The following is a 27,645-nucleotide window of genomic DNA, read 5'->3' as shown; positions in this document are numbered from 1 at the left end:
ACCCCCACCCTCTTGCCAGCAGTGGATGAACTTACTCTTTCAGGAAAATTGTTGTTTATGCCTATAGCTTCACTTGGCTGGAGTCCTGCCTTCCCCAACACCCGCCCCCACCCTCATCCCCTTGCATGAATCCCACGGTAAGACATGACATTATTTCAAACTATCTCCCAGAAGTTTTGTGAGACAGTGAACGGGCAGGGGCTGTAATCAACACAACTTTTTGTCATGAATTGAAGCTCAGCATAATTTCTCTCCTGTTAAGTATTAGAAGGTCAAAGGTCGGTATTTTCAGGGATTATACTGAGAATTATCTGCTGCTTTCATCCTGCTTTCATTTTAAATTGAAAAAATTTTTTACTCATCAGGTGAGGAAACTGGAAGAGATTCAGGAATTACGCCACTGGCAGAGAGAATGGCGAGAGGAGAACGCGGACATCAAGAGGAAAGTGGAAGATTTCTGGAAGGAACACGAACCGGGCCCAGAACAGGATCATCTTAGGAGAAGTGCCAAGCTGAGTAGGAGTGCAGGCTATCCAGCGTGTCATCGACTGCGAACGTGGAGTCCGGAACCAGAGGGATAATCCCCGATGATATCAAACATTTGAATGATACTTTGTTAAATATTTGTTGTAAAATAGTGTTTTTATACATACTTTTGAGAGAGACTTCTTTGTTGTTATGGACCATCTGTAAGTCACCGTCCGGTAGGCTATCTTCCCGACAGGATTGTACGGCCAAACATGGAAAGATTGGCTTCTTTGGATGGATGGTATTACATCACAATCATGTTACAGTCTGCCCTTACCTCATTTATCATCAGGGGTGCATGAGAATGATAGGTTTGCAGAGAACACTGATAAAGGGCATTGTCTTCAAAGTCACAAATGGAAAAGGTTTGTAGTTAAAAGTTGAATAATTAATTAGTCAAAAATTTAACTTCAATTTGAAAGAAACTTTATCAATCACCACGTTAGTATTGTCTTTCTTTTAAACTTCACTTTACAGATAAAAAAGAACAGCTGTGACTCGAATAAAGACAGACAGGAAGGTCTAGAAAAATACTTCTATATTTTTGTTACATATTTTTACATGCAAAGCAAGGCAGCTTCTCACTTATAAAGTACCTGGCCCACAGATGAAGGAATACCACAGGTATGATGCCACGAATAACACAGTGAACTGAAAGGCACTTTAGAAGGTATTCCCACACCTGCAGTAACCTTAACTATTGGCAAATCCAACTATTACCCAAATAGCCACCCATCGGAAATCATCGTCATCATCATCAGCACAATAGAAAAGTAAGGAATGCCCATTTGCAAAGCATGCAAACATTTGCCATTGCGTCCCTTGTTTTGATCAATATTAATCTTTGGAGGTATTTCAACAAATTTGATCTGCAGATCTGTGCCTCTTACAATAGAATTTCACAAACTAAATCTGATTCATGAATGCAAAGGACAGGAAAAGAAAAGGATATATGAAGATAGTAGTAGATTTATATAATGTGTAAAAGTAAGTTGGCCTGACATTTCAATCCTAGCAGGATCTTTCTTCAGAGGCTAAATGACAAGTAACAGTAACAGAAGGGACAAATACACACACAGAATACAGAAAATACAGACAGATTTATATTAATTATGAGAATTACTACTGAAGGTATACAATGCTTGATATGTTCAAAACTGTTAGTCTCCAAACCTGTCATTAAATTTAATGCATGTCACGTAGAGCAAAACACCATTAAAGTTAATACAAGAAATGGTCATTATTTTGAATACTGTTCGAGACCTTCTGTCCACAATTGTGGATTCTGTACAGAATTGTTCAAACAGTATTAAAAAAATTACCATTTCAGAGTGTTAACACTCTGTGTGGGAATTGCTTTTTGGGGCTTTACATAAAATATTTGGCAATAATTGAGGAGATTTTGCCATAATTTCAGTATCTCTCGCAATGCCTTTTAGCATCTTTGATGATTATTAATATAAATATGACGGCATGTAGTAAAGTCCAAATTGTTGTTTCGATAAGTATTTCTCACAATATTCCCAATGATTTAAATATCGTGCCACACCAAAGGCAGTTTAGCGATACAGGGACGTCAAAGCCATTCTAACAAACCACATTAAACATTGTCACAGTGCCGTTCTACTTACAGGCATTCAAGGCCAGTATATATATCCGCCAAACAGCTAACATTTCATCGTAAAGTTTCGAGAACCAAACATATTCTATCTTTCTTTCCGAACAAAATCTTGACAAAACACCGAGTGAAATCAATGATAAGGAAGACGGGTGCTTATAGTTGAAATTTACACCTTTTAAATATAGACTCATCATTTTTACTTACATTTTATGAGTATTACATCAATTTATAAGAAGATGCTTCAAATCATATTTACCAGCATTTTTAATAGCCAAGGTTTTTAAATTTGGAGAAACACTAGGCTGCTCTTTTCAAAAATTTGCCCCAATAATCTGCAAAAACCAAGTAATTCAGACCCAAAATAGCACATAACAACCTCAGAAACTTTTTATATTTATACCATTAGACTTAAAGAAAAGTAAATTTCTTTTAAAAAGCTAGGTTGATTTCAACTGCTAAAAATGTATGACAAATTATTATGAATCGTTATTTTTGTTCAGAATGTTCATATAAATCAAAACTTCATATTTGAAAGGGAAACAGTCAAAATCTCTCACGTTTTAGCAGAGAAAGAAAACACAGACATACTTCATTTGTCCTATAAAGATACGATACCTGACTGGAGTATCTCATCGTTCAAATATTTTGAAGATGTCAAACATGAAGAGGTTGCAAAGTTACCTCCAGAAAAGTGACCTCTTTCCACGAACAAGAAAATATGTCACCATTAATATTTCTGTGATGACTTGAAGAAAAAAGCACCCAAGTTTAGAAACCTCCTAACTTCAAATTTGTGCACAAAATTTCACAAATTTGTAGAAACTGCAATAAAAACAATAGTCTAGTAACCATTTCTGCTAAAACCTTCGATCATGTGACCATGGTCTGAATTAATAAAAATAATAATAATATTACAAAATAGGACGCAATTAATGATGTATCACTCATTAAGAAGCTTTACTAAGCATGATTGCAATTATATATTTTTGAACTCAACAAACAGGTTGTTGATCTTAAAAGTAAAAACCAACAATAAAAAGAAACAGGTTCTTACAAGTATGCATTTAATAGTACTAGCTTATATCAAAGTTTGCAAGATAATCCCAGACGTTACGATATGAACATAAACAACTAATAGTTTGCACGATGCTGAAACAGCATTGCATAAAAAGTACTTAAACTTTTCTGTGAGGTCTTATCCTTCCTAGACCTACCACACGATGTCCCCACCCCCCCCAACCGAACCCCAACCCCCAACTCTTTCTTGGAAACAACTTTATTATTCATAAAGTATTTACATAACCAGAAGGAAAAAAAATGAAGATCAAAGTTTATATTACCTGCTTAGCACACTTGTCATACATGGAAAACAAATTATTTCAGATTTTGACTTCTTGGCGATGTTTAATGTGACTGACAATTGATGTGAACATCTTCTGAAATTCTTGAACGATTTTTCAGAGCCCTTTCCTATCATCACCGTGGTTTTATTATTTTGTTTCCCTTTAATAGTTCGAGAGCACACGCATAATCAGAGAAATTATCTCTTTTTTGGTGGTTTAAAGTGACATCAATTGCATTTTCTTTGACAAACTAGCACAGCTAAAGTAAGACGTTTTACCAAGAGCTCTCTTCAGAGAGCATTTTATCCACACATCATATTATACTATCAATGGTGCTTCTTCATACGGTTTCCAAAAGGCAACCATTTCTACACCACTCGATTAAAACAGTCTGGTATTTGAACTCATAAGCTATTTAAATAACGTACTTTGCACTACCAAAAAGATAATATCAAAAATAAATGCAACCTTTTGATCTCTTACAATAATTTTGTATATTTTCCTGGCATATTTAGCTATAATTCTTGATCACAGGCATATCTCATTGCTAAACAGTTTGTTCATAAACCAACCAGAAAATAAAACCCCCCCAAAAAAAAATCTTTTCAAGAAAGGCTAAATCATAAAGTTTGATCATACCAACTGAGCGATCTTTTCTGTAATTATCATACAGCAACTGTGGCTGAAAACGAATAAAATCGTCCACGAATACCGTCATTTAGGTTGAAAAAAGGCCTGTTCATGGAACTACATGTTGGAGCCAACAAATGGGCTATGCCAGCAAGAAGAATACACCCTCTCCCAAGTATCGACAAATAGTGTAATCTTTGTTTCATTTTGTGAAAAAAAATTAATTGATATTGGTACTTTAATATAATGGATACAAAATGTGATTATGTGAGATATAAGAGATATTAAAAAGATCTTTTAACATTGCATAAACCATGCATGAGTCAGAACAGGCCCGTAGCCAGGACCTCCAACAGTTGTGAAGTTTTTGTACACACGGTGAGGGGCCTGGATACGTTTTAAGAGTTACTATCAAGAGACCTGAGAAATGTTACAGACAAATGTTACACAAGAAAGGAAAGGTATAGATTTAAATAGTTTAGTAACTAGTAGAGAGAATACTGGAGTTGTATTAATAGTTTAAATATTTATGGCTGACTGGATTTTTTTTCCTGTCTTGTCATGGTTGTTATCTGTTACAAATGGTTCTCATAATTATCAATGATGAGGTAAAGCGAGAGAATGAAGAGAACCCATTTAGCTTGAATATAGATCCGATAAAGAAAAAAAATTATCCTCGCTATCTAAATGATGAGGAATATTCATATTTCTTTCTTAGCATTTAAGACATCTTAAAAAAGAAATTGATAAAACAAAAATTTATTGCGTAGCTAGCGGGTTTAACACTAATTTGACCTTTGTTTATGCAAAAATCATCTCATTAGGCATTATGTAAATTACTGTAACAACACAGCTTAATTAGCATGATTACTTTTTTCATAGTTTGTTGAACATTAAGGCAAAAAAACCCCCCAAAACGTGCCTTTCAGTTTCAATTTCAGCCCTACATTCTAATCTTTCCTTGTAATATGTTAGGTGAATCACAAAACTGATGGATTGCAAAAACCTGATATTTACATCCAGCTAGCAGGATCCTCTTCAAAAGATAAACAGTTTATCTTATAAGAAGATCCTGCTTAGATCCAAACATCAAGTCCCTCTGATGTTTATACATACCTACTTACATAAGCTATTTAGCAGTACATAGGCAGTTTCTCTTTGTTTTTGCCTATTGAAATACTTTGCATTTTAAAACTGTTATGGCCTATGAGGTAAAACCAGGCGGTTGAAATCTAACTTACGTACACGGTATACTTTAGCAAAAGTAATGAAAGCATGAATTTGTTAAATACAATATTTATAGATTCTTCCTTTAAATGTTAATATTAATTTCAATTCTAAAATATGATTTCATACAATTATTTAACTGAGCAAAGCTACCTGATGAGAAAATAATAATCATATTCTGTTTTTATATTTTAGTGGAAGCTTCATTATAGCAGAACCAATCATCTCACTGTTAACTTATGGCTGGGAAACTGGCTGATTGTAGAACCAAGACCTTGATTATTTTTTAATAAGCAAGTAGCTCCCCTACCCCCCCCAGTAAAGAACTGCTTAATAAGCGTCATCCCATGGTCAGTGGACTACACAACTCCTGTGTTTGATTGTTCAGTTTGTATTGAAAGCAGAGAACTCAACGTTGAAGTCATAGTGGCTGCTTTGAATCTGGTGCTGGCCAAACCCTCCTTTTTACTCTTTCCAGAGCCAATTTCCATGCATTTCTAATAACACAGAGATATTTAATTAAACAATTTTTATATTTGTTAAATATCAATGTTAGCCACTACTGTCATTATAACCTATCTGTGAGAATTTTTACTGTCTCTGTTCTAGTAACATCCAATCACATAGTAAATTGTCAGAGTGACGTATCTTACCGAAGGTATACGATCATTGCTGAAACTCTTTCAATACTTACTTCTAAGAGTTGTCTCTGTTCTAGTTACATCCAATCACATAGTAAATTGTCAGAGTGACGTATCATACTGCAGGTATGCGATCGTTGCTAAAACTCTTTCAATACTGACCTCTAAGAGTTGTCTAGGTCATTAATATCCACACCATGCATCACATTACTGCTGTTGTAGTGATAATTACATCTCTTTTTATTTTTTTGTAAAATTTATCTTAAAGGAGATACACACCCAAACATCATTATTGGTCTACTGTATGTGATAGGATAACTGCAAAGAACATCCCACCACTCCCCTCACCCCCAAAACCAGGAGACACCAACCCAAACATCATTATTAATCATTGTGGTACATATAACTGTCCTGAACAACTTCCCTAAACAGCTAAGAGATATCTGATTCTATTTGGGAGAAATCACAGATTTAAATGTTTTCTTGACACTCACAAGGCTGAAGACTTGATCAAGTCTAAATGTGACATGATCTCGTCATGTGTGTTTCAATGTTCTCTGTTTTTCTTTCATTTGTTACAATGTAAGTGGTTCTGCCAAGAAAACATGCTGAATCTACAATGTTGATCCTCTCAACATGAGCTAATGACAGCATAATGGTTTCAGTGTCAACATTCTATCCTTGAAAATGTGAAATGAACAACCAAGAGAAACTTAAGGGATGTCAGATCCCAGTGGTACTGTGATATCACAGATTTACAAAATGATATGACATTTAAACTAGGATATCTCCCAAAGGGAGCAAGATCTTTGCTTAGCTGTCTGGGGGGAGGGGTGGGGGGGGGTTGTTCTTCACAAGATATCTATCATTTAAGCTATAGCTGATGGTTGGGTCTGTGTGTCCTTTAAAGCTGTTTGGGGGGAGGGGAGGGGGGGGAGGAGTTGTTCTTCACAAAGATATCTATTATATAAGCTATAGATGATGGTTGGGTCTGTGTGTCCTTTAAAGTGTAATATCTATTTTACTGTTGCTTGAAATTTCAACAAAAATATATCCATGAATTCTGAAGGTAGTAAGCTACAGTATGCAAGTTACAATTCCCTGTGGCAGTCTTGTTTGCTTTCCAGGAAACTTCTCTGCATTGAGGAACACTGATTGCACTTAAAAAAAAAAAGCAAGTTGTTAGAGTATCAAAAAAATTGCACCAGTAACGATTTCAACCCTTACCAAGGGCTTCTAAAATGTGATCGGACGAAACGAAGACCAGGCACGTGAACGCCCAGAGTTGTACTAGAATGACCCAGAATACATTCCTGAATGGCGAGGCGTGCCTGTTTGTGCAGCGGGTGCCAAAGTAGTTCTTGGTCTCCTTGCGGCAATAGTACACAAGGCAGGCCGGTATGACGTACTGGATGCACACGCCTGCGTAGGACCCCGTGTATCCGACAAGTTCTTTGACGTCCTGAGTGATGTACGCCAGTGTAATGGGTGGAATGAGTGTCAGGCACGGAAAGCCGAAGCGGTCCAGGGCAGTCGGACACGGTCGGTTCTCCCGGGAGAGAAGAGTTCTGAGATTGTTCCGTAGCGTGATCCCGATGATCGGAAAGCTGGTGCTCAGGGTGAAGACCGGGAAGAGAGCTAAGAAGTACTTGATGACGACGTGATTCAATACTGGGTTCGTGCTCGTGAAGAAGTTGAGGGTGTACACGCTCAGGAGAGCGTCCTCCGAGAAACAGAAAATGGCGGTCAGGCAGAGGGCCATGTAGAAGGAGAGGATGATTAAGTAGTCGCTCAAGACCAGGGTGGTCAGGTGGCTCTTGGGCTGCACCGGCGTGATCAGAGATGGCAAGGAATGGTGGCACATGAAGGAATAGACGCAGACTCCAAAGAAGCTGGGAATGTATTTGAACTGGCCAACCATCTCTGGTTTACCGCTGCCCTTGCCCTCGAAGATGACTACGCATGCTAGGAGAATCATCAGTGTAAATGCTGTGAGGAGAGAAAGATAAACAAATGAAAACATGAGAAAAGAGAGTAAAACTATAGAGTATTTTAGACACTTGAAGGGTGAACTTATTAGATGTTATTTATAGAGATGCAATAGTTTGTAGCATGTGAATGGTAACTTCCACCTACTAGTCTTGATTGAAAAGGTGGACGGTCCTCTCATTACAGAGCTGGGCTGCAAGGGTATATTACTGGTCTTAACTTAGAGGTGGACAGTCCTCTCAGGCTGTAAGGGTACACTACTGGTCTTGATTTAAAGGGTGGATGGTCCTCTTATTACAGAGCCAGGCTGTAAGGGTACGTACTGGTCTTGATTTATGGGGTGGGCGGTCCTCTCATAATAGAGCCTGGCGGTAAGGGTATACTACTGGTCTTGATTTAAAGGGTGGACGGTCCTCTCAGGCTGTAAGGGTATACTACTGGTCTTAACTTAGAAGTGGACAGTCCTCTCAGGCTGTAAGGGTATACTACTGGTCTTAACTTAGAGGTGGACAGTCCTCTCAGGCTGTAAGGGTACACTACTGGTCTTGATTTAAAGGGTGGATGGTCCTCTTATTACAGAGCCAGGCTGTAAGGGTACGTACTGGTCTTGATTTATGGGGTGGGCGGTCCTCTCATAATAGAGCCTGGCGGTAAGGGTATACTACTGGTCTTGATTTAAAGGGTGGACGGTCCTCTCATAGTAGAGCCTGGCTGTAAGGGTAAACTACTGGTCTTGATTGATAGGATGGACGGTCCTCTCATTACAGAACAAGGCTGTAAGGATATACTACTGGTGTTTATTTATAGGGTGGACGGTCCTCTCATTACAGTGCAAGGAGGAAGCATACACCTACCTGGCTTATGACTAAGATATCAACTTTTAAAACACCTCAGGAAAGGACATTTTAGTGGGTGATTCACGAAGGCAAAAGAACATTATAAACTAGTGCAACAGAAGCAAACTACTCACACATCCAACGTAAGATAGACGTTGCAACCTGCAGGTATTTGGTCTTTTGCATGTTGAAGAAGACAAAGGGACCGACCAAGATGACAAATACCGTCTGAGAAGAGAAGAAACGTTGAAAGAGTTATCGTTGAAAGAGTTATCTTTGAAAGAGTCATCGTTGAAAGAGTTATTGTTGGAAGAGTTATCGTCCAGTAACAACATGAATACTTAAGTGAGTGTGGTGAATAGTCTTGAGAAATCAAAATTTCACAATTCAAAAGTGGTTATATACTATAGAATGATGCAAGCTAACCTCAAGATAACCTTTGACCTCAAACCAACAAAGATCATTAACAAAGTGCCACAGGTGAACTAGAAACTTGTATGAGGAGTTTGGGTGTTAAAACCACAAGAGACATGGGTACAAAAGGGAGCTAATCTAGGGACCCATGAAGGTAATAATAATCATGATCAGGATATTGACATTTTATGTTCTCATTTCCATTACATGTTAATAGTAGAAGTACAAAAAAAAAACAGGTCTAAAAATATTCTTTATCTTGAAAATGGAAGACTGCAGGGAGGGGGAGAAGGTCTCTCCCTTCTTTGAGAATATTGAGAATAGGGAACCATTTTTGCCCTCATACTTTGAACCCCTCTGCATATACCCTGTATTGTTCTTTCTCCCCTATAAATACTTTAAGATCTAACAAACACATTCAAGAGAGCTCTACTGACCAGATAACATCTATAAGCATCGTTGTGCGTTATCTGCAGATGCTTCCAGCATAGATCGTCACCACTGCCCGCATATTTACTGAAAAACAAGAAAACAAACAGGTTGATACCACTGACATCAATGCTCACATATATCTTTAACTATTAACACAATCAAATACCAAGCAAACAAACAGGTATATACTCTGACATCAATGATAGCGTATATATCGAAAACTGTTAACACGATCAAATAACAAGAAACAAACAGGTATATAATCTGACATCAATGCTAACACATATCTAAAACTATTAACACAATCAAATACCAAGCAAACTAACAGGTATATACTCTGACATCAATGATAACCTATTTCTTAAACTATTAACACAATCAAATACAATGGATGAGTAAGTTTCAATATCTTAGAACTGCCTGGATTGACACATTCCACCGTCTCCATTAGCAACATTACATATTACCATGGCGACAGAACATGTCATGGTTTTGCCCCTTAAATTTTGCTGCAAGTTCCTATTGTGAGCCAAGTGTATCTGAAGTGAAGGTATATAAGAAATCTTATATGGGAGTGGTTGCTATGGAGATTTGTGACGTTTGTCGGAAAGGGGTAAACTGCTGAGGTAGTGCGGCTGGCAGGACCAATATGTAGACAGAAAGACAGTTAAACGTTTTATCTTAATTAGCATGTTTGCATATATGTTTGATACAAGTATGCAAAGTAATTAGAGACAAACATAAGTAACATGAAAAAAGATCAAATGAATTAAATATGCAACACATGATTTATGTTTTAGCTTTTCTTCTATAATAGAATGGCACAAAGTTACCAAAAACATACATCTAACAGAGAAATATCAGAATAGACAAGGACTGGAAAACGTCCATTCTTTTCTTTCCACTTTCATTCTAAATTTGTGATTTTCAAGAGCAGTGAGTTAGATAGCTTACCATGTGATGTTGGTAAGAGACTTTGGTATAACCACTGCATATATGGCCAGATCTCCATAGAGATAAATAGCTACAACAATGTAGAAGAAATTAACACCAACTGCAGAAAGAGAAAAAGAGAAGGGAAAGTGAAAAATAAGATTGGCACAATTATACTATTTCATGTTCAGAGATGGCCTCTGACAGCCAAGAAAATGTAGCCCCTCCCCCCTCCCCCACCCCATTCAGATATGCCATCCCTTGGTAACTTTCTCTTTAGCAGCTACTTTTTACTACTATTGCCAAAAACATGGCATGGTATTGAGCAGATACAATTTGACGGTTTTGCATATTGTTGACTACAGGAAATTTGTAAATTTCACTCAATTTTGACACATTAATCATTTAAAAATAATATTAATTCTCATCTTCATTTCCAAATTTCCTTATATGCTAATGATCTGAGCAAACAAAATTATCAACAAGTGTTGCATATTAAATCCAGTTAGATGAGCACTGCTGTACCAAGCATGCTACCATTATATAATACTGGGCTTGACATAAATAGTTTGGTGAATAGATGTTAACACCACATGAATGTAAAGATTACAGTTTTTACACCATCGGAGAGCTAAAAACAATTAACTCTGGTTTCATATATCAATCTGTTCCCATACTCAGACGGAAACTGATGCAGGTTTATAACAAAGATCCCAGAAATCTCTGACTGATCAACTACCAATTTATTTAAGCTATAATTTGTTCCTCAAACTGTTACCTCAAAGCAGATCGGTAGATAAAACATTCTCTCATTATGGCAACAGTTGAAGTGACCAACGAACCATCGGACTGACACAAGATACTCACTTTTATTAAAGAAGAGAGATGCCAGTTTCCCCATCTCCACTGTTTCTGTTATTTCGAAGTAATCAGAAGTTTTGGGTATTGGAGGCACCCCTGAGTAAGGAATAAAACAAGAATTTGCCATAAATAATTTTTTACAGCTAGTATCCTTCCAAGATGATTTACTTGTCCTATGTTCATCATCACCGTCAGCATTACAGATTGCATCAATTTATATTGATTTTCATAGATACTTTTAATATCAAAGTCTAGAATGTTTGGTTTCCCAACAATTGCCACCCTCCTCAGCTAAAGCAGTCCTGTATCTGTGTTTATCAATTAACTTTATAAATATTTATAACTAAAGAAGACTGCCTTTTAGAATCCTCAACTTTTGGTTTTCAAAGGTTTCAAGGACACTTACAGTATCTCTCAAACTCTGTAATGCAAAGTGAAACATGTTATTGTACCTCCCCCTTCCCCCCCCCCCCCTATAAAAAAGAAAGAAAGAACTAAAAGGAAATTCTGTATGTGTTGCTTGTGGGCAGCTGATAATTACTTAAAGAGCATCATATAAGCCTCTATTAAAAGTGATTGATCGTAAAACCCAGGTCTCCATAAAACTGATGACAATGTGATCCATTTCCTGAAGAATAGACATGTGTTCAACATCAGGCCAAACACTTGTCTACTTTCCAACAATCACGGGATCATCAAGACCATACAAGGCAATCACGTTCAGTTGATTTTGGAGAGAGTTTTTTTAATTAGTTTTTTTTATTGTATGCCTAAATCCCATGACCAAGTTAGTGTTAAGTCATTAGCTTGACTAGTCAAGTTTTTAATCCTGGTTTAATAAACGCTAGCTTCAGTAAAATGTTTTTTAAACAAGACTCAAAAGGCTACGTTTCGACCTACGGCTTTCAAACTAATGGGTGGAAATTGCCTTTTTTTTACTTTTTTCCCCTTCTTCTTTCCTTCTGTGCCACATTGTCTTTTATTCTACTATATCTTTATTACATTTTGATTTGTATTAAAACAATCGACCTGCAGGCCAGGACAAACAAAGCACTTCGCAGCCAACTTTCAGCTATTTCCTGTATGGCAAGAGTCAGTGGGAAAAATCTACATTCTGAACTGTAGCTCAAACCTAGTCAACTTCCTCTGTTGACTATGTTTACACTACACACTGCACACTGTTTACAAGACAACCATTGCCATGACAGGCCAAGCAACTTCCTGTCATTGTGGGGAAAGTTAGGTTAGAGCTATTAAACACCAAATACATTAACCAAGTACAGACTAATATTATCAGGGCATTAAGGATAGACATTAAGACACTTGAAACAGAATACTCTTCCATATCGGCAGGTCAAATAGCTTAATTTCCAATTCCAACCGAAATGTGGAGCAAGAGAGCGGTCAACAGATATATTAACATGGAATCGATACAACATACTAATTCAGAACCATGGCAGCTTTAACAGACCAACAGTATGTTAAAAAATAGCTCTGACCAATCACTGTTGAACATCAGCCGAAATGAAACTAAGGTTTTCCAATCGCACGAGATTTCAAGGAAATATGTTATAGCTTGATGAGCTTGCATTTCTGTTTTCCTGTGTCCAGGATCTACACTGTCTTAGGGTCAATGCACTCTCATGACTGTTACCGTTGACTCCCATCGACTGCTGACAGAATCGTTAGATCTAACAAATTAACTACCTGTACTATACACACCACAGTCATGAATGACCTTCCAGTGGCTACTTATAGCGTGCATTGAATTTGTGCAATGCATTGTTTAATCATTGAGTGTATGTACACACTGTGCCTACATGTCATACATTGGAGATATGACAGACCATTTGCACTGTGTGTTGTACATCGCATGTACATGTGGCATGCAACCCTACACCGGTATAACGGTATATTGATGTGCACATCTCATACACACACGACGATTGCTTTAACACTACACCACACTCAGTACTGTGCATGTTGTAGTGACATACAATGTCATGTTACACAAACGTAACTAAAATGCGCACCTTCGGTTTGCTACAGAGGAATCTGTCCAGTATCGCGCAGCAAAATCTTAAAAAGTTGAAGGTTTACAGTCTTGTATGAGGCTAATGCCTCCTCACACGACTTTACAACTTAACCCCTGGTCATTGGTAACTTGTCACACCCACACACCAAAGTGTGCACAATTCAATCAATCTCTCCTGGGGCACCACAGTGCACCACAACCACGTGTCCCCCGGGGGACTTCCCATAGGGTGCAGCCACAAACCGGCGCACGCATCATATTTACAAGTTACCTCGCAGGTCCCCATTTATACACCTGGGTGAAGAGAGGCAATGGAGATAAAGCGCCTTGCCCAAGGACACAACGCAATGATCTGGCCAGGGCTCGAACCTGTAATCCTTAGATCACAAGTCCACTGCCTTAACCACTTGACCACAACGCCCTCCCGTCCTCCCCGTTAACCCTGTCTAACTTCAGGGAAAAGGGGTACGGGAAGGGGGAGGCAGAGGGGGTGAAGACAGAAGGGAGAGTGTGGAGGGCGTGAAGAATATCTCTAAGGAACTAACCTGACACAGGGTTGTTTATTGATGTTGAATGGAGTAGAGAGGTGTTCTCTGTGGCGTCTACTATATTGTCTTGACTGGCCTCACTGGTGGTGGAATCCGTCTCTTCCATCTGTTGGGGAGACGATAAATGGGAGTGTTATAAGAATCCATCGCATCTCTTCAACATAATCTATATACCTCAGAGGGATCAAATTATTTCTCGCTGGGTCCCTCTCCTCCTAAGGGTTGCGCAAGGGTTTAACTTCAACCTAATCAGACTTTCTACTTTTTCATTTTCTTCGTATTTAGTTTCCATCTTTTTTAACATGACTAGGAACAGTGAAGGATAACATGGTTCACCCATCTTTACTTCTTCTTTCATTCTCTCAAAATTGTAGGAATTAATTTGTACATTGCCAACTTTTAAAATACAATTTTGCAAAAACTTTATGACAAATTATCATCGACACCTAGATTGGCCAAACCTGGAAAAGAATCCAGAATTAAAGGAAACACATGATTTAATTCTCCCCTTCCCCTCCCCCACCCCACCCCCTCTGTTTTTATTCTATTTTTGACTTCATTGAAACAATGGGTAGATTAGATTTTCCATACTTCAGATACTCAGCAATATATGATCCATTGTTTGCATATATGTATATTACATCCAGCTACTGTTATGGCATTTGGATACAACAACATTTGCCAAAGATGAAAGAAATCTCAACAAAGAGAAAAGGGGAAAAAAAGAATGAAATGTCTAACATGTTTTGCCATGAAAACTGAACCTACTTGAAACAGCTTTAAACAATGAAAGTGGTCAATTTCAACAGGAGGTGATGGTCATATGAAGTTGCAATTGATGTAGTTCACTACCTAATAATCAAGCTTCACTTTTACGCAACATTGTTAATTAATAATATATATATGACCGTCTGAGACAACTTTTAAAAGCAAAAGTAACGATTTTATTTTAACCTCATTTAATAAATGTTCCCATGATGAAGGGATCTAACATACTGTACGTACAGATGTTGTAATCAGAGGTTCGAATCAAAGATATGAGCAACCCAAAATAAGCGATATGCCAAGTGTGCGATTAGCTGTCCGTGGTCTATCTTTTACAAGCTTCACAAGGACACACACACAAACACACACTTAATTCAAGGGTATGGTGCTCGTTACTTGAATGCCTAAGCTAAATTATTCCAACCATCACCTGGCAAACTGAATAAGGAAACTAAGTGGATCATTTGGCCAATGTTCATTGGCCTCTGGTGGCTCCTCCCCCACCCCCATCCCCCCAACAGCCCTCATGAATATTCACACTTGCATACAGAACTTCGACGTAACGTTTCTGTGTAATTTTGGTATTGAAGGTAGCACAATCGGTTTAAATCACAAGATCACGTTTTTCTAACTTGCTTAGCTTGCTACAGAAATATTTTTGGTGATTACAAAAGAAAGAGCAATGTAGTGTTATGGCCAACATTTTAATAGAAAATATTAACAAAAATTTTGTTCTTTTTTTTTTAATAAAAAAACAAAATAGCATTATCACTATTACATCCATTGACACATCAACATACACGTAATAACCATGACAATGCATTACTGAATAAAATAACGGCTCCGACTGAATTGTGACTGTTAAAGCCAATTTGAGGCCACAGTCAATAGAAGCCCATTGTAACTAACACATGCCTGCAGTAGCAATACAATGAACAACACAAGCAATGTTTGATTATCACAATTACTCTTTGCAGTTTAATAATGTTTGCTTTGCACTTCACAAGGGCTTTTCAAGAAAAACAATTACTCTGGTATGAAAGCTACTTGGCAAAATTCCAAATAAGTGGTGTCATGAGTGGTATATGTATAAATGATCCTATTTTACAGATCTTAATACAATACTGAATATCTAGTACCATTCAATAGTCAACTGTTTTCAAAATGATATGGTGAAACTATTGTTTTACACACTGTACATCTAGGGAATTGCATTGGCCACAAATTGGTGCACAGACAATATTCATGTAACTTCATAAAGAACAGTATATATATATATATATATATATATTGAAATATATATTTATATTGAAATATATATAAATATTGAACATTGAGCATTAAAATCCCGTTTAGTATTCAAGTTGCATAATTAACATGATTTTGACGATAATATAGTTCCAACATTAAGTTTTACTCCATGTTTATTCAACTCCACCCAGCTGTTACACCTGAAATCAGTGATACTGCTCTATCATTACACTACTGTTGTATGTCTTGATTGTCTTTTTCGAATAACCTTGCAGGATTCTGTGCATACATAATAGGTTGCCAAGTTCAGTGTTTTTTTTTCAAGGCTGACTACTCTAAAATCAATGAAATGGTTTAAAGAATGCCATAAAGAATGCCATAAACTTTTAAACACCGATGTATGCTAACAAGTACATTATAACTCATTCGCCTGTATTATACAGTAGCTTCTTTCCTTTTCTGTGTATGTTGTTTACAATACCTGCCCGCATGTACATTGTAACTCATTCGCCCGTATTATCTGTGTACACTGTAAACAATACCCGCACACATGTATAATTAAGGCACATTACAGTATGTGTGAGCTCCATGTTATAACATCCACCACTACAATACCATGTTTTCTTTGGTTTCTCTTCATTAAGTCATTCATATTGTTACAGGAGATTAGTGGAACTAAACCATACTATGCCATGCATGCTCAAACAGGTTTCAGTTCATTCGTGCTGCAAACAGTTGATGTCTTTCCCATACTCGTAGGAATTAAACTACCAGTGGAGTAATTAAAAAATCGTACCGTCATGTAACAGTATCTGACAATATTTCTTTGAATCAAACCCAGAACCTCACACACTGTGCAACAATTCTAATCACACCACACGCTGTCGTCATCTTTGACTTATTTCTCTCACAAGTTCTGCAGATGCATGCTGGCAAATTTTTTCAAATTAGGTTGCGTAAACAGATATCTCTTGTTAATGTTAGGATTACTTTACATTCACCAAAGGAAGCTAATCTACTGCTCAAATATCTTGAACTGTTTCTAACGGGACCAAGGAACATCTACAGTAACATTCTAATTGAATCCACCACCCTATACACAACATTCCCTAAATGACCCTATACCCCGAAACAAAGTATCAGGCATGAAGAGGGTGCTTTTAATATTTCCTGAATCGATAAACTCACCAATTCACGAAAATATACGAATTATCAAAAGTGACAATGTAACGGTCTGATGTGACCAATATAAATCCATCTAAATGAATCAATATTGAGAAACTTCACTTTGTCAATATTCATTGTAGTTAACTGTAATCAAAAAAAAAATCTGAGGTTAATAGTTGAGAGTAATGACAACTGTAATGCATACTACTAGACTATTTGTGGGTGGGGGGGGGTTAGGGATGGGCACTACTGATTATATTTGAGGACCGGGGGGGGGGGGAGAGAAGAATACGCCAACAATGCCAAAGGTTATTGACTCTACTGACATTGTCATTCGATGTTCTCAGTACTAGTGCTTCAAGTGATTATGAATCGCCATTGTTTATATTCATTAACGAACTGTTGATAAGGCGGATATACACAGCATTTATCTCTCATAAGATTCGCTATAGTTGTATATAATTATTATCTTCATCAGCAGATTGAATGTGAAAGTATTCGTTAGTAAATACTATTATCATTACTGAAAGCAAGTTTGTAAATCACAAGAGCTTTCGTTTCCAAAACTTGGTACTGGCACGAAGAGAACTTGTCAAATTTGGAGGTGCAGAGTGTTGTTTGGAGGGGCAGAATTTTTGTTTGAGGGAGGGGGGAGGGGCATATATTCATGCATCCTCCATAAGGGTCCATTACTGAAACCATGAATTAAAAAAAAATTTGGGGGGGGGGACATAATCTTCCATCACTTATATAGCAACTCAGAACTTAAACAAACTGTTACTGTCACATGAGAGCAATAGTAGCCAACATTTCTTATTTCTGATTCTGGGAAACCAGTTTTTTCTTTGACCAGGAACAGGTTTTTCTTTGTACAGGAACAGGCTTTTCTTTGTACAGGAAGCATCACAGCACAAAGAATAAGGTGGTAGTGCTAACAGATACTGTCTTTTCAGTCTCACTTTATAGCTTGGCATACAGCCGAGACGTATGCCGAATGCATTACCAGAACAGAGATTTTGGTATGTTTGAATCTCTATTGAAAATGACTAACTATAATCTAAGAAACAAGTCAATAACTCACAAATACAGAATATGTGCTTACAAATATTCATTTGTATACCAAGCTGCTATATATATCCAAAATGGCAAAGTTAAACTTTTATTGTAATTTTAATATTCAGAAAATGTGTTTAAATATTTAATATTTAATTTTCTATACTAATATTCATATTTTAATTTTATGTTTAAAATGTACTTTTTACTAATTTATCTTCAATTTTCGTAATGTACTTTTTGAATTTTTGGTGTCCTTTTTATAAATATTTATATTTATACTGGAAATAAATAAAGTGAAACTGAAGTATTGACCGACGGCATTCAGATACATCATGTGACCAGCCGCTGAGGTGTATTAATTTACTATATTAATAATTATAATATATTATAATTTACTTATATATTATAATTTAATTATAATATATTATAATTATAAATAATAATTTACTATAGGCCCATGACCACAATGTCAGTCATCAGGGAAACAGATCTATGTTAGTGAAGTTTGGTCATGGTCTGTGTAAGCAGTGAGGAGATATGAATAGCAGGCTGCCATAGATGCTGGCATGCATTCTGTGGCAGCTGGCTAGTACCAGGTACTAATGATGTAACGGTGTGATAATGATCATGTACATTTACCAATTAACTGTAACCCCCCCCCCCCCAAAAAAACTTACTGGTCCGGGAATTGTGAATGACGATATATTTGAAAATGCATGACACGTTTGTGGCTATTACAGGAAAGGAACAATGTGGAATAGGAAAGGGGGGAAAAAAGGAAAGTTTAGCAAAATATTTTGAATGCTAAATGTGACAACATTGCAAACTTGTGAAACGATGCTATAAAACCTGAATTATATGGAGAAAAAAATGTCTTGCAATGAACATGGGACAGGTTTACTTTGATGAATGTGGAAATAGCTCACGAAAAGGGTCACAACAGGAATTTTATTTTTGATAAGGGGACACGAGAGGGCCTACAACATCTTGTTAGTAGCACTGTATACTTACTACAGTAGTTTTCACATTCATACGGCAGCCTGCAGACTAAGGCAACCTTTTTGTGTTATGAGGAAGTTCAGATAAGACACCAATGCAATCCATTTCACCAGGTAATATTGCAAAGCAAAAAACTTGCACAAAACCACCAAACATATATTTTCTACTACAACACACAGTTAACTACACTCACAAGAAATACTTCTGTGTGCAAAAAGGGTCCATTACACCTGTTATTCTCTGACACCAAATGTTTCTGTTTGAAAATGCTCCCTTTTCTCCCACATCCTAGTCCACCTCCTCCCCCCCCATCCCCTCCCTTCCACCCAAGCCATCACCTCACCCTGCCCAGGTAACAACAACACTAATGAATAATGACATAGGTTTGTGACATGCGTGTGTGTAGTGATACAATGACGTGCAATACATGTATGATGCAATGGAAGGACTGGAAACCTTGCCCGCTGTCAAAATTTGTACTATTCTTTCCAAGTTCAGTCTCAGTTACTTTCTATTTCATGTGACTGTAGCCAATAATGTCCATGTCTCTTGAACTATTTCCACTGAGGAATAAAGTAAGAATAAAGCCACTACATTTAAATGGACAGGACATGACATGGCCTCACATTTTAATGTAGACTGTTTAATACTGCAGTCTTTGCTATTGAGGATTGGCCTAAACTGTAAATTCAGTAACACAGACAGATAGACAGACAGGCAGACTTCATTTCCAGTCTTTCCCATAAGGCCGCAATTCAAGTCTGAAATGCTGAACGATTCCAAGAGTCATGGAAAATAACTCCCCCCCCCACCCCTGTGACCCAAGGGTCTGTTTTAAAACTGACCTGGTATGGAAGTAAGGGTCATCTTTTTGGAGATGTGAACATTCCACCTCCCAGAACTAAAAGTTACAAAGTTAATATTGGATTAGAAGAAAGTGCAATTAGTCAAAGGTGAATGGACAATGTAAAATTAGAAAATCATATATTTGGGAAAATTATAATTGTATAGCTAAACTTCCAAATAAGAATGGAAAAGACCCTTTTGTCTTAAATGAGAAACTCAGCAGATTTGTCTAATGACTTTGCCCAAAAGAAATTCAAATATGTGTAAAAAAGGGGGAAGGGGGGAGGCAGGAGGGTGGCCAGTAGGGCCATTGGAAGGAGGCAGAGACTTGGAGAGATACCAATGCAACAAAGAAGTAAGAAGTATTTAAGAAGGTTCAGCAATGTTCAAACTCAAATTGTTGCCTTATACCAGCGGATGACCGTACCTCTTTCTTTCTTACTTTGCGCTTATGTTTGATGATGGCGTTTGCTGCCGCCATTGCTTCTATAACGAAAGTCGCATTGACAAACCTGCGAGAAGAAAAACAACAAAATTGCGTTCAAACCAAAATATAATTTTTTGTTTTCAAACAAAGTTTAAAGAGAAGTAATTACAACTTAAATACTTTTCACAAATTTTTATGATGCATTAAACAGGCCGCATGAGCTTGATCTTGGGGAGACAATTTTCAGACACGGACCGAAAAGTATTGGTTTACAATAACGAAAGTCGCATTGACAAACCTGCGGGGCCAAAAAAATATATATAATTTATTATTTCCAAACCAAAGTTTAAAGAGAGAACCTGCATGAGCTTGATCTTGGGAAGAAAATTTTCAAACACCAACCTATAAAAGTATTGGTTTACAATCAGTGACCGCAAGAGCATAGCTAAACTCTGACATGGAATTATCGAACTGGTCTAAGTAGAGAAAGGCCTACAGTGATTTAAGTTTGTGTTCTTACATTTGTTTCGTGAGAGTCTATGCCTTACACATAGCTAGTTATTTTTACAACCAATTCCTCAAATAGAGACTCAAAAATCGTTTTGATTTAGTTAATACACTCGATTACATATAAAACTACACTCACCCTGAACTTTTGTTACTGCGTATGCGAAATTGTACAACAAACTGTACGGTTGATACAGACATTCTATACCAAGATCTAACACAGTTTGTATAAACTACCTGGTCTGAAATAATAGTACCCTAGCTGTGTACAGTAGTAGCATGACTGCACCACAGCATGTAAAGTAATCAAATTTCAAAGATATCGTTACAAATCATGATAAATATTAGCTATTATCCAGGTGCCCAGTTAATATATACTCACCCAGCAAAAGCTAATAAACAGATAATTACGATACTTGTAAGCCAACCAGCTTGGCTGAACGCTAGAGGCATCGTCAACGCCCCGGTCCCAACGATCAGGTTGAAGATGTAAATCAGCCCAACCTGACAAAAAAAATAAAAAAATAAAATAATGGATATATGAGAAGAAAAGTAACAGAAAAGCAGACATTTCAGTTGAGAAGAGTAGAGAACAGTAAGTTAGACTAAATGAACTTTTCAGCACTTGGTAGCCAAAGAGGCTGAACGACGGTAAAAACTCCTGGATCGATACCGTTACCTTCTGACAATGTGATGCAGCTACAAATATACGGCAAATAAAGGTGGCATCGGACTTGCTAAATCTTTAGAATCTGAGAGATTGTAAGGATTTGAATTTTGAGTGGAGAAAGTAAGAGTTGGACTGTGTTCTTTATCCAGGAAGCAGCACAAGCTACTGAAATTTGACCGATTGAAGACCATTATTTTTAAATTACATGTACAGTATAAATAATAGTACATTTTATAATCCTATACAGTTCACAATAGACTGCATACCGTTAGGCTATGAGAGTGTTGTTTCTCATACAGTACAGTTCATCTACATGCACGTGCTCTACATGTATGTCACAAAATGACTGATTTAACAGCTTTTTGAAAAAAGCAAGAAAAGTCTATTGAGCTAAAATAGCCCTTGTGAAACCCAAAATAGCCCTCATGAAAACATACTCGCTATATTTCGAGGCTTTGAGGGCAAAATTCACTGGCCACCCCTGTGAACTTTGAACACACATGTACAGTATGTCCCAACATCAAGAATTATGGGGGAAAAAATAAAACTATTATGAGTGAATACATATTTTAATGATTGTCATAAGGGTAATATTGTGATTGTGCTAACACATGTCTTATCAGTCCCTACATCTACTGTAAACTGAACTTTAAAATAATTTTTCATTAACCAGTCACAACAAATGAGGGGGAGGGGGGAGAGGCAACACCACTGATGGCCATTACTTGAACCATTCTCATGGATCAAGTGACCTTCCCGTGTGACCTAAACAAGATTAAAGCAATCACAAACAACCAACCAACAAACAAACCTATAAATGGTAGTTACAAATTAACCAGTATATATGCACAAATCAAACAATAGCCAGAAGGGAAGACCAAAGTAGTTTTTTAAGTTGTAAATGTGCAGAACTGAGCATTCCGAATATATACTAAGTTTTGAAAACCGTGCTGAACATAGACATAATCAGAAGAAGTATAATATTGTGTACATGTATATAGCTATATTAAATATAGTACTTTCCCTGTTATTAGTATGAATGATAAAGCACATGACATTACTGTACATTCCCCCTACATATAAATAAACACCTTCAGAGAATAATTTAGTGTTCAAATTTAGTGTAGCAGTATTTGCAGGCTCTGAATTTTGTCTCTATGGTTCATGTGTAAGAAAAAAGTGTGATGGATCTTTGGACTTGTATCATAATTTGACCAACTTTGCATAGCATTTTAGGATGCAATACCAGATAAATTATTCCCTGACCTCATTCTTTGTTACTTTGCTGTACTACTGAATGTGTTACTTTGCTGTACTGCATGTGTCACTTTGCTGTACTGCATGTGTCACTTTGCTGTACTGCATGTGTCACTTTGCTGTACTGCATGTGTTGCTTTGCTGTACTGCATGTGTTACTTTGCTGTACTGCATGTGTTACTTTGCTGTACTGCATGTGTTACTTTGCTGTACTGCATGTGTTACTTTGCTGTACTGCATGTGTTGCTTTGCTGTACTGCATGTGTTACTTTGCTGTACTGCATGTGTTACTTTGCTGTACTGCATGTGTTACTTTGCTGTACTGCATGTGTTACTTTGCTGTACTGCATGTGTTACTTTGCTGTACTGCATGTGTTGCTTTGCTGTACTGCATGTGTTGCTTTGCTGCACTGCATGTGTTACTTTGCTGTACTGTATGTGTTACTTTGCTGTACTGTACATGTTGCTTTGCTGTACTGTATGTACACAGTATACACATCCAATGGAGGCTAAGTACAGTAGTTCAGTACTGTAACTGTGATTACCTGAAAACAACATTTGCTATTAATGTACAAAAGTACAGTTGTTGGCTTGCTGTACGTACAACCTGTATTCATCAATAAGATCCCGGATTCCCTTTATTAAGGAAGCTATCAAGTACTTTTCTTTCATTTCTACAAGGTCTTTATTCTTTAGTACCATTTCCTACATATATCTGTGCATATTTATGATACAATGCTGTTTCCTTTCCAAATTCGGGTTTGGCCTTCAGTCTAATTATACAGTCATTGTTTGTTTCACAGCTTCTTTATCAACAGTATCACGTATTAAAATGCCTCCTATTTTTCGTGAGACAATCACTTTGTGGTAGCGATAGGACCTCATTCCTTCATCAGTGGACAGTCATGACTTGAGCTGCTCTTTTGCTCATTACAGTAGTACAGTACTGTTGCAGACTTGTAACAGTTTTAGCACTGCGCACAAGGAAACAAACTGAGAGCCGTCTGCTAGAAACAATCTGGAATTGATACATACATGTACTTAAGTTGGTAGTTCTATACACACTGTATATGCTAGTTGATATAATGTAGAATGAAGCAGAACCAGTATCTCTATTGACTGTATTATTAACCAGGGAGGGGGGGGGGGGAGGGGAAATAAGTCATTTAATTCTTTGTTATCATGATCATCATTCTGAGCAAAATTTGACAAAACAACAAAAATTGTACATATGTAATAAACAGAGTTCTATTACTACTAAACATTGATCAATATTGAGCTGAACTAGCCAGAAAATCAATATTGTAACATAGAACTTGAACAATTAGTTGAACACAGCATACAACTACTACACTTCATTATTCATTTAGGCAGTGTACAGTACAGTACAATATGCTGTATGGAACAGAACAATCCAGATATTGAACCAAAAAAATCAATGGTACTTTAATATCTAGCTAGCCTTTGTCAGAGTTTTTAAAGAACCTTGAATTAACACTTCCTTCCTGCAAACTTATGGTTAATCTAAAGTGCATTAGGGTTTACTCAACTTTACTGTACTGTACATATAATTATCATTTGAAGCAATGAAGCTTAGCCAGCATGAGGTTTCGGGTTCGATCCCCAGCTGGGTTATACAAGGTGGGTTTTTCATCCAAGAGCAAACTACTGTTCTCCTCATTTGAAATGACTTTCTAAATTGAAAGGAGTCAAAAGTTGAGTTAAAATGTTGAATTTGGAGCCACCCGACATGAGTTGTAACCCATAAGCCCATGCAGGTTTCTCCCACGTTTGAGGTCACTGAAGCGTCGTAAACATCGCTGCCTGATTATTATTATTATTCCTACCTTACCTTTATATAAAGTTAATAAACCAAAAGTATTTATTAGAATAACATAGAAATATTACCAACAGCTTACCAGTAAAAAATATATACATTTTTATTATCACCAAAAATGAACGTTACAAATACTAGAATCCTGTGTCGGAAAATCTTGTTGCACGTAAGTGTGACAGTTTGGTCATTAATTGGAAAATTCTGTTAACATGAATGTGAGTATTAAACTAACATATCATATCATTATACTGGAGTGTGAAGCTATATGAATGTTATTACATAACATATGAAAGAGAAGTTTCCAATGAGATGATTTATGTAAGTATTGTTTGTAAGATTTCAACTTTTATTTGTGGCAGAACTGGATGGAATCTACAGGCTACTACATGTTGAGTATTTTCTTTCTTTGATAAATGACTTTATCAGATGTGTTTCATTAGCTTATCCAGTGCTTGCAGTGATGAAGAAAGAGTCTCATGAGAAATTTCTTTGCAAGCAAGGTTCTCCATAGATTTGGGTACATTAGAATACATGGGGGGGGGGGGGTTGGGGGATCCACGACAAACCTGCAGACTGCTGATGATACAGCTCAAACTGATTCAAAATCAAGTTTGTTTGCGATCCTGAAAGTTGAAAATTGCTTTGAATTCTGGAAAAGTATTTCTCTTTATTTTTTGAGGTTCAGACGACACTCAAAATCAGTCGCAGACATTGAGGAATGTTTAAATTAAAGAATTAAAAAAGAGGTAAAACAATTGAAGAAGGTCTGAAAACGAGTGGTCTGAAAGGTCGGAAAAAGGTCGGAAAACCAATTAATTGATTTGTAGCTCATATCATACTGCAATTCTGATTCGGGACCTTTGATACAACCTTCAAATTTTTCACAGCCAAGGTTACAGGATGTTCTTCCTCTCAACATGTGTAAACTCCAATATTCCACAGCATTGATGAACTGGGTCCCTTCACATACCTTGCCTGACTCATATATCAATTAGATTGACGTCATAAGTTGGTCGAGGACATAACATAATCAAGGAGAAATTTATCACAACATTCAATACGTTGAAGATTGGAAGATCTGAATGTCAATTCTGTTGTAATAACTGGCCACTGAAGATTACCAATGACATAACTATATACCATAATTAGCCTCATAAACAATACATCTTCATGTGTAAGATTTTTCACACACAGAGTTGGGGACTATTAATGAATTAATTAGTCTCTGATAAAAACTTGTTCTAAATGAACAAAAAAAATCATTACATTCTATATTTAAATAATGCCCTGCCCCCCCCCCCCACAAAAAAAGTAGCCAGTGTTCTGTAATATTAATATGATGGTATTTACGGTAAATTTTCATAGCGGTCATGGTGATCTGGCTGATATGCTCAGTGGTTTAGTTCTGTCCTTAAGCTAGACGATTTCATTGATGGTTTGACCAGATTCCGCCAGAAATAGAAAGATTATACTCATCTCGGCTAATGCGTGGAGTAATCCTTGAAAGTGTCTCGAAATACAAAAACTATGTATCCTTGTTTCCAAGTTTGGCCATTCCGCCAAGGCTTGGTAGATTAAAATTGGGATTGAAACAGCGGTTACATTTTTATTTACAAACACTGCAACCATATTGACTATCAGTGCAACTACATGTATAACACAGTACACATATTTCGGGGACATGTGAAGTTACCGTACACACCATACTTTGTTTTAGTCTTTTAACATACATCATCTTGCCTTACACAAAGGTAAGCTGTAATCCGTTATTGTGAATGGTGCTTTACGAAATGGCGGCAAGTGCATTTTCTTGCTAGAGACTAATGTTTTTCTATGGCAGAAAATGTAACTGTGGCAGACAGTAGGCCCCCAAATCATCATTGTTAGAGTAGGACATTTCTATTATAAACGTAGCCCAACTAAGGCTTCACATATAGCCTAAGTTAAGGCTATGTGAATATGTCTTGTTGTTAACTATGTTAGGTGACCATATTTTTTAAATAGTGCTGAATTTGGGACAAAATTTCGAAGGTGGAATGTGTGGCCTGGGGAATGAGTTAGGGGAGGGGTGTCCCTGTCCCCTTTGAGAGAAAAGTTCTTCAAGATTGTTAAATCTGGACAGTTTTTTGGGGGGCACTTGTTAATCCAGGAAGAATACATTTAAATCGGGGATTGTCCCCGAAAATCTGGGACGTCTTGTCACCTTACCGAAGTCACCATGGTTAAGCTTGGTCTACAGTAGGTCTAGCCTAACAAAAACTAGGCTCACGTAGGCTAACGTTAGAATTTGGCTACAATCTGTAGCAAGGCCCTAACTTCGTAACAGAGCTTTTGGTATAGTTATCAATGAAGTGAGGCTTACCCATGGACTGTATCCATCGCCAGAATCTGTAACTGGTCCTGCCATGTTGTTCTCTATTTGATCGGAAAAGCGCTTACTTCAGCCGTAACTGTTAACAGCTAAACAAGCAAATGTAACGGACGGGAACATTAGTCTAATGAAGCTCAGTCGGTGACTGCAGTGTTACTGTTCGGCCAATGTAGGTAATGTTAGTTAGATAAACCTCTTATTATCTTAACAGGCAAGGTATCGTTTAGAAGAAACGTCCATGTTTTGTAAAGATATTTCACGTTGGTTAAATTGTAGGTGAGATAGCCAATCCTCTGCTGATTTTTTTGATATCGGCTCAAAATTCCAAATTTGTCTCTCAATTTTAGGCCCTGTTGTCGTCAAGTACAACAGCTGGATCAACCTTCGTACTGTGGTCACCTGATGAATGCTAGGCTAGGCTGCTGTAGTTGAAAAGAGGTCTGATTCAATGTTC

General features: G+C 37.1%; 2 protein-coding genes across 3 annotated transcripts in view; one reads left to right on the top strand and one right to left on the bottom strand.

The window, feature by feature from the left end:
* Nucleotides 1-4,078, top strand: part of LOC139959775 (IQ domain-containing protein K-like) — a 9,889-nt gene extending 5,811 nt beyond the window's left edge. Inside the window, exon 7 of the mRNA XM_071957618.1 lies at nucleotides 366-4,078. Within this exon, the coding sequence (XP_071813719.1) occupies nucleotides 366-581 (216 nt within the window). The 3' untranslated portion in view covers nucleotides 582-4,078. The remainder of the gene's footprint in view (nucleotides 1-365) is intronic.
* On the bottom strand, nucleotides 1,052-27,645 carry LOC139959774 (transmembrane protein 104-like). 2 transcript variants are annotated; one of them, XM_071957616.1, is made up of 9 exons: nucleotides 27,183-27,645; nucleotides 21,439-21,560; nucleotides 20,550-20,634; nucleotides 14,036-14,144; nucleotides 11,462-11,551; nucleotides 10,616-10,715; nucleotides 9,667-9,745; nucleotides 8,950-9,043; nucleotides 1,052-7,979 (listed from the first exon to the last, which is right to left on the bottom strand). In XM_071957616.1, exons 1-9 carry the CDS (start codon nucleotides 27,225-27,227, stop codon nucleotides 7,207-7,209), a joined length of 1,497 nt encoding a protein of 498 aa, XP_071813717.1. In that variant the 5' UTR covers nucleotides 27,228-27,645; the 3' UTR covers nucleotides 1,052-7,206. The 2 variants fall into 2 exon arrangements, with proteins under 2 accessions (XP_071813717.1, XP_071813718.1); XM_071957617.1 differs by having other exon boundaries at nucleotides 20,565-20,634.

This window comes from Apostichopus japonicus, chromosome 19, assembly GCF_037975245.1.
Source record: "Apostichopus japonicus isolate 1M-3 chromosome 19, ASM3797524v1, whole genome shotgun sequence".
NCBI lineage: Eukaryota > Metazoa > Echinodermata > Holothuroidea > Aspidochirotida > Stichopodidae > Apostichopus > Apostichopus japonicus.
This window is presented reverse-complemented; position numbering and strand designations above follow the sequence as displayed.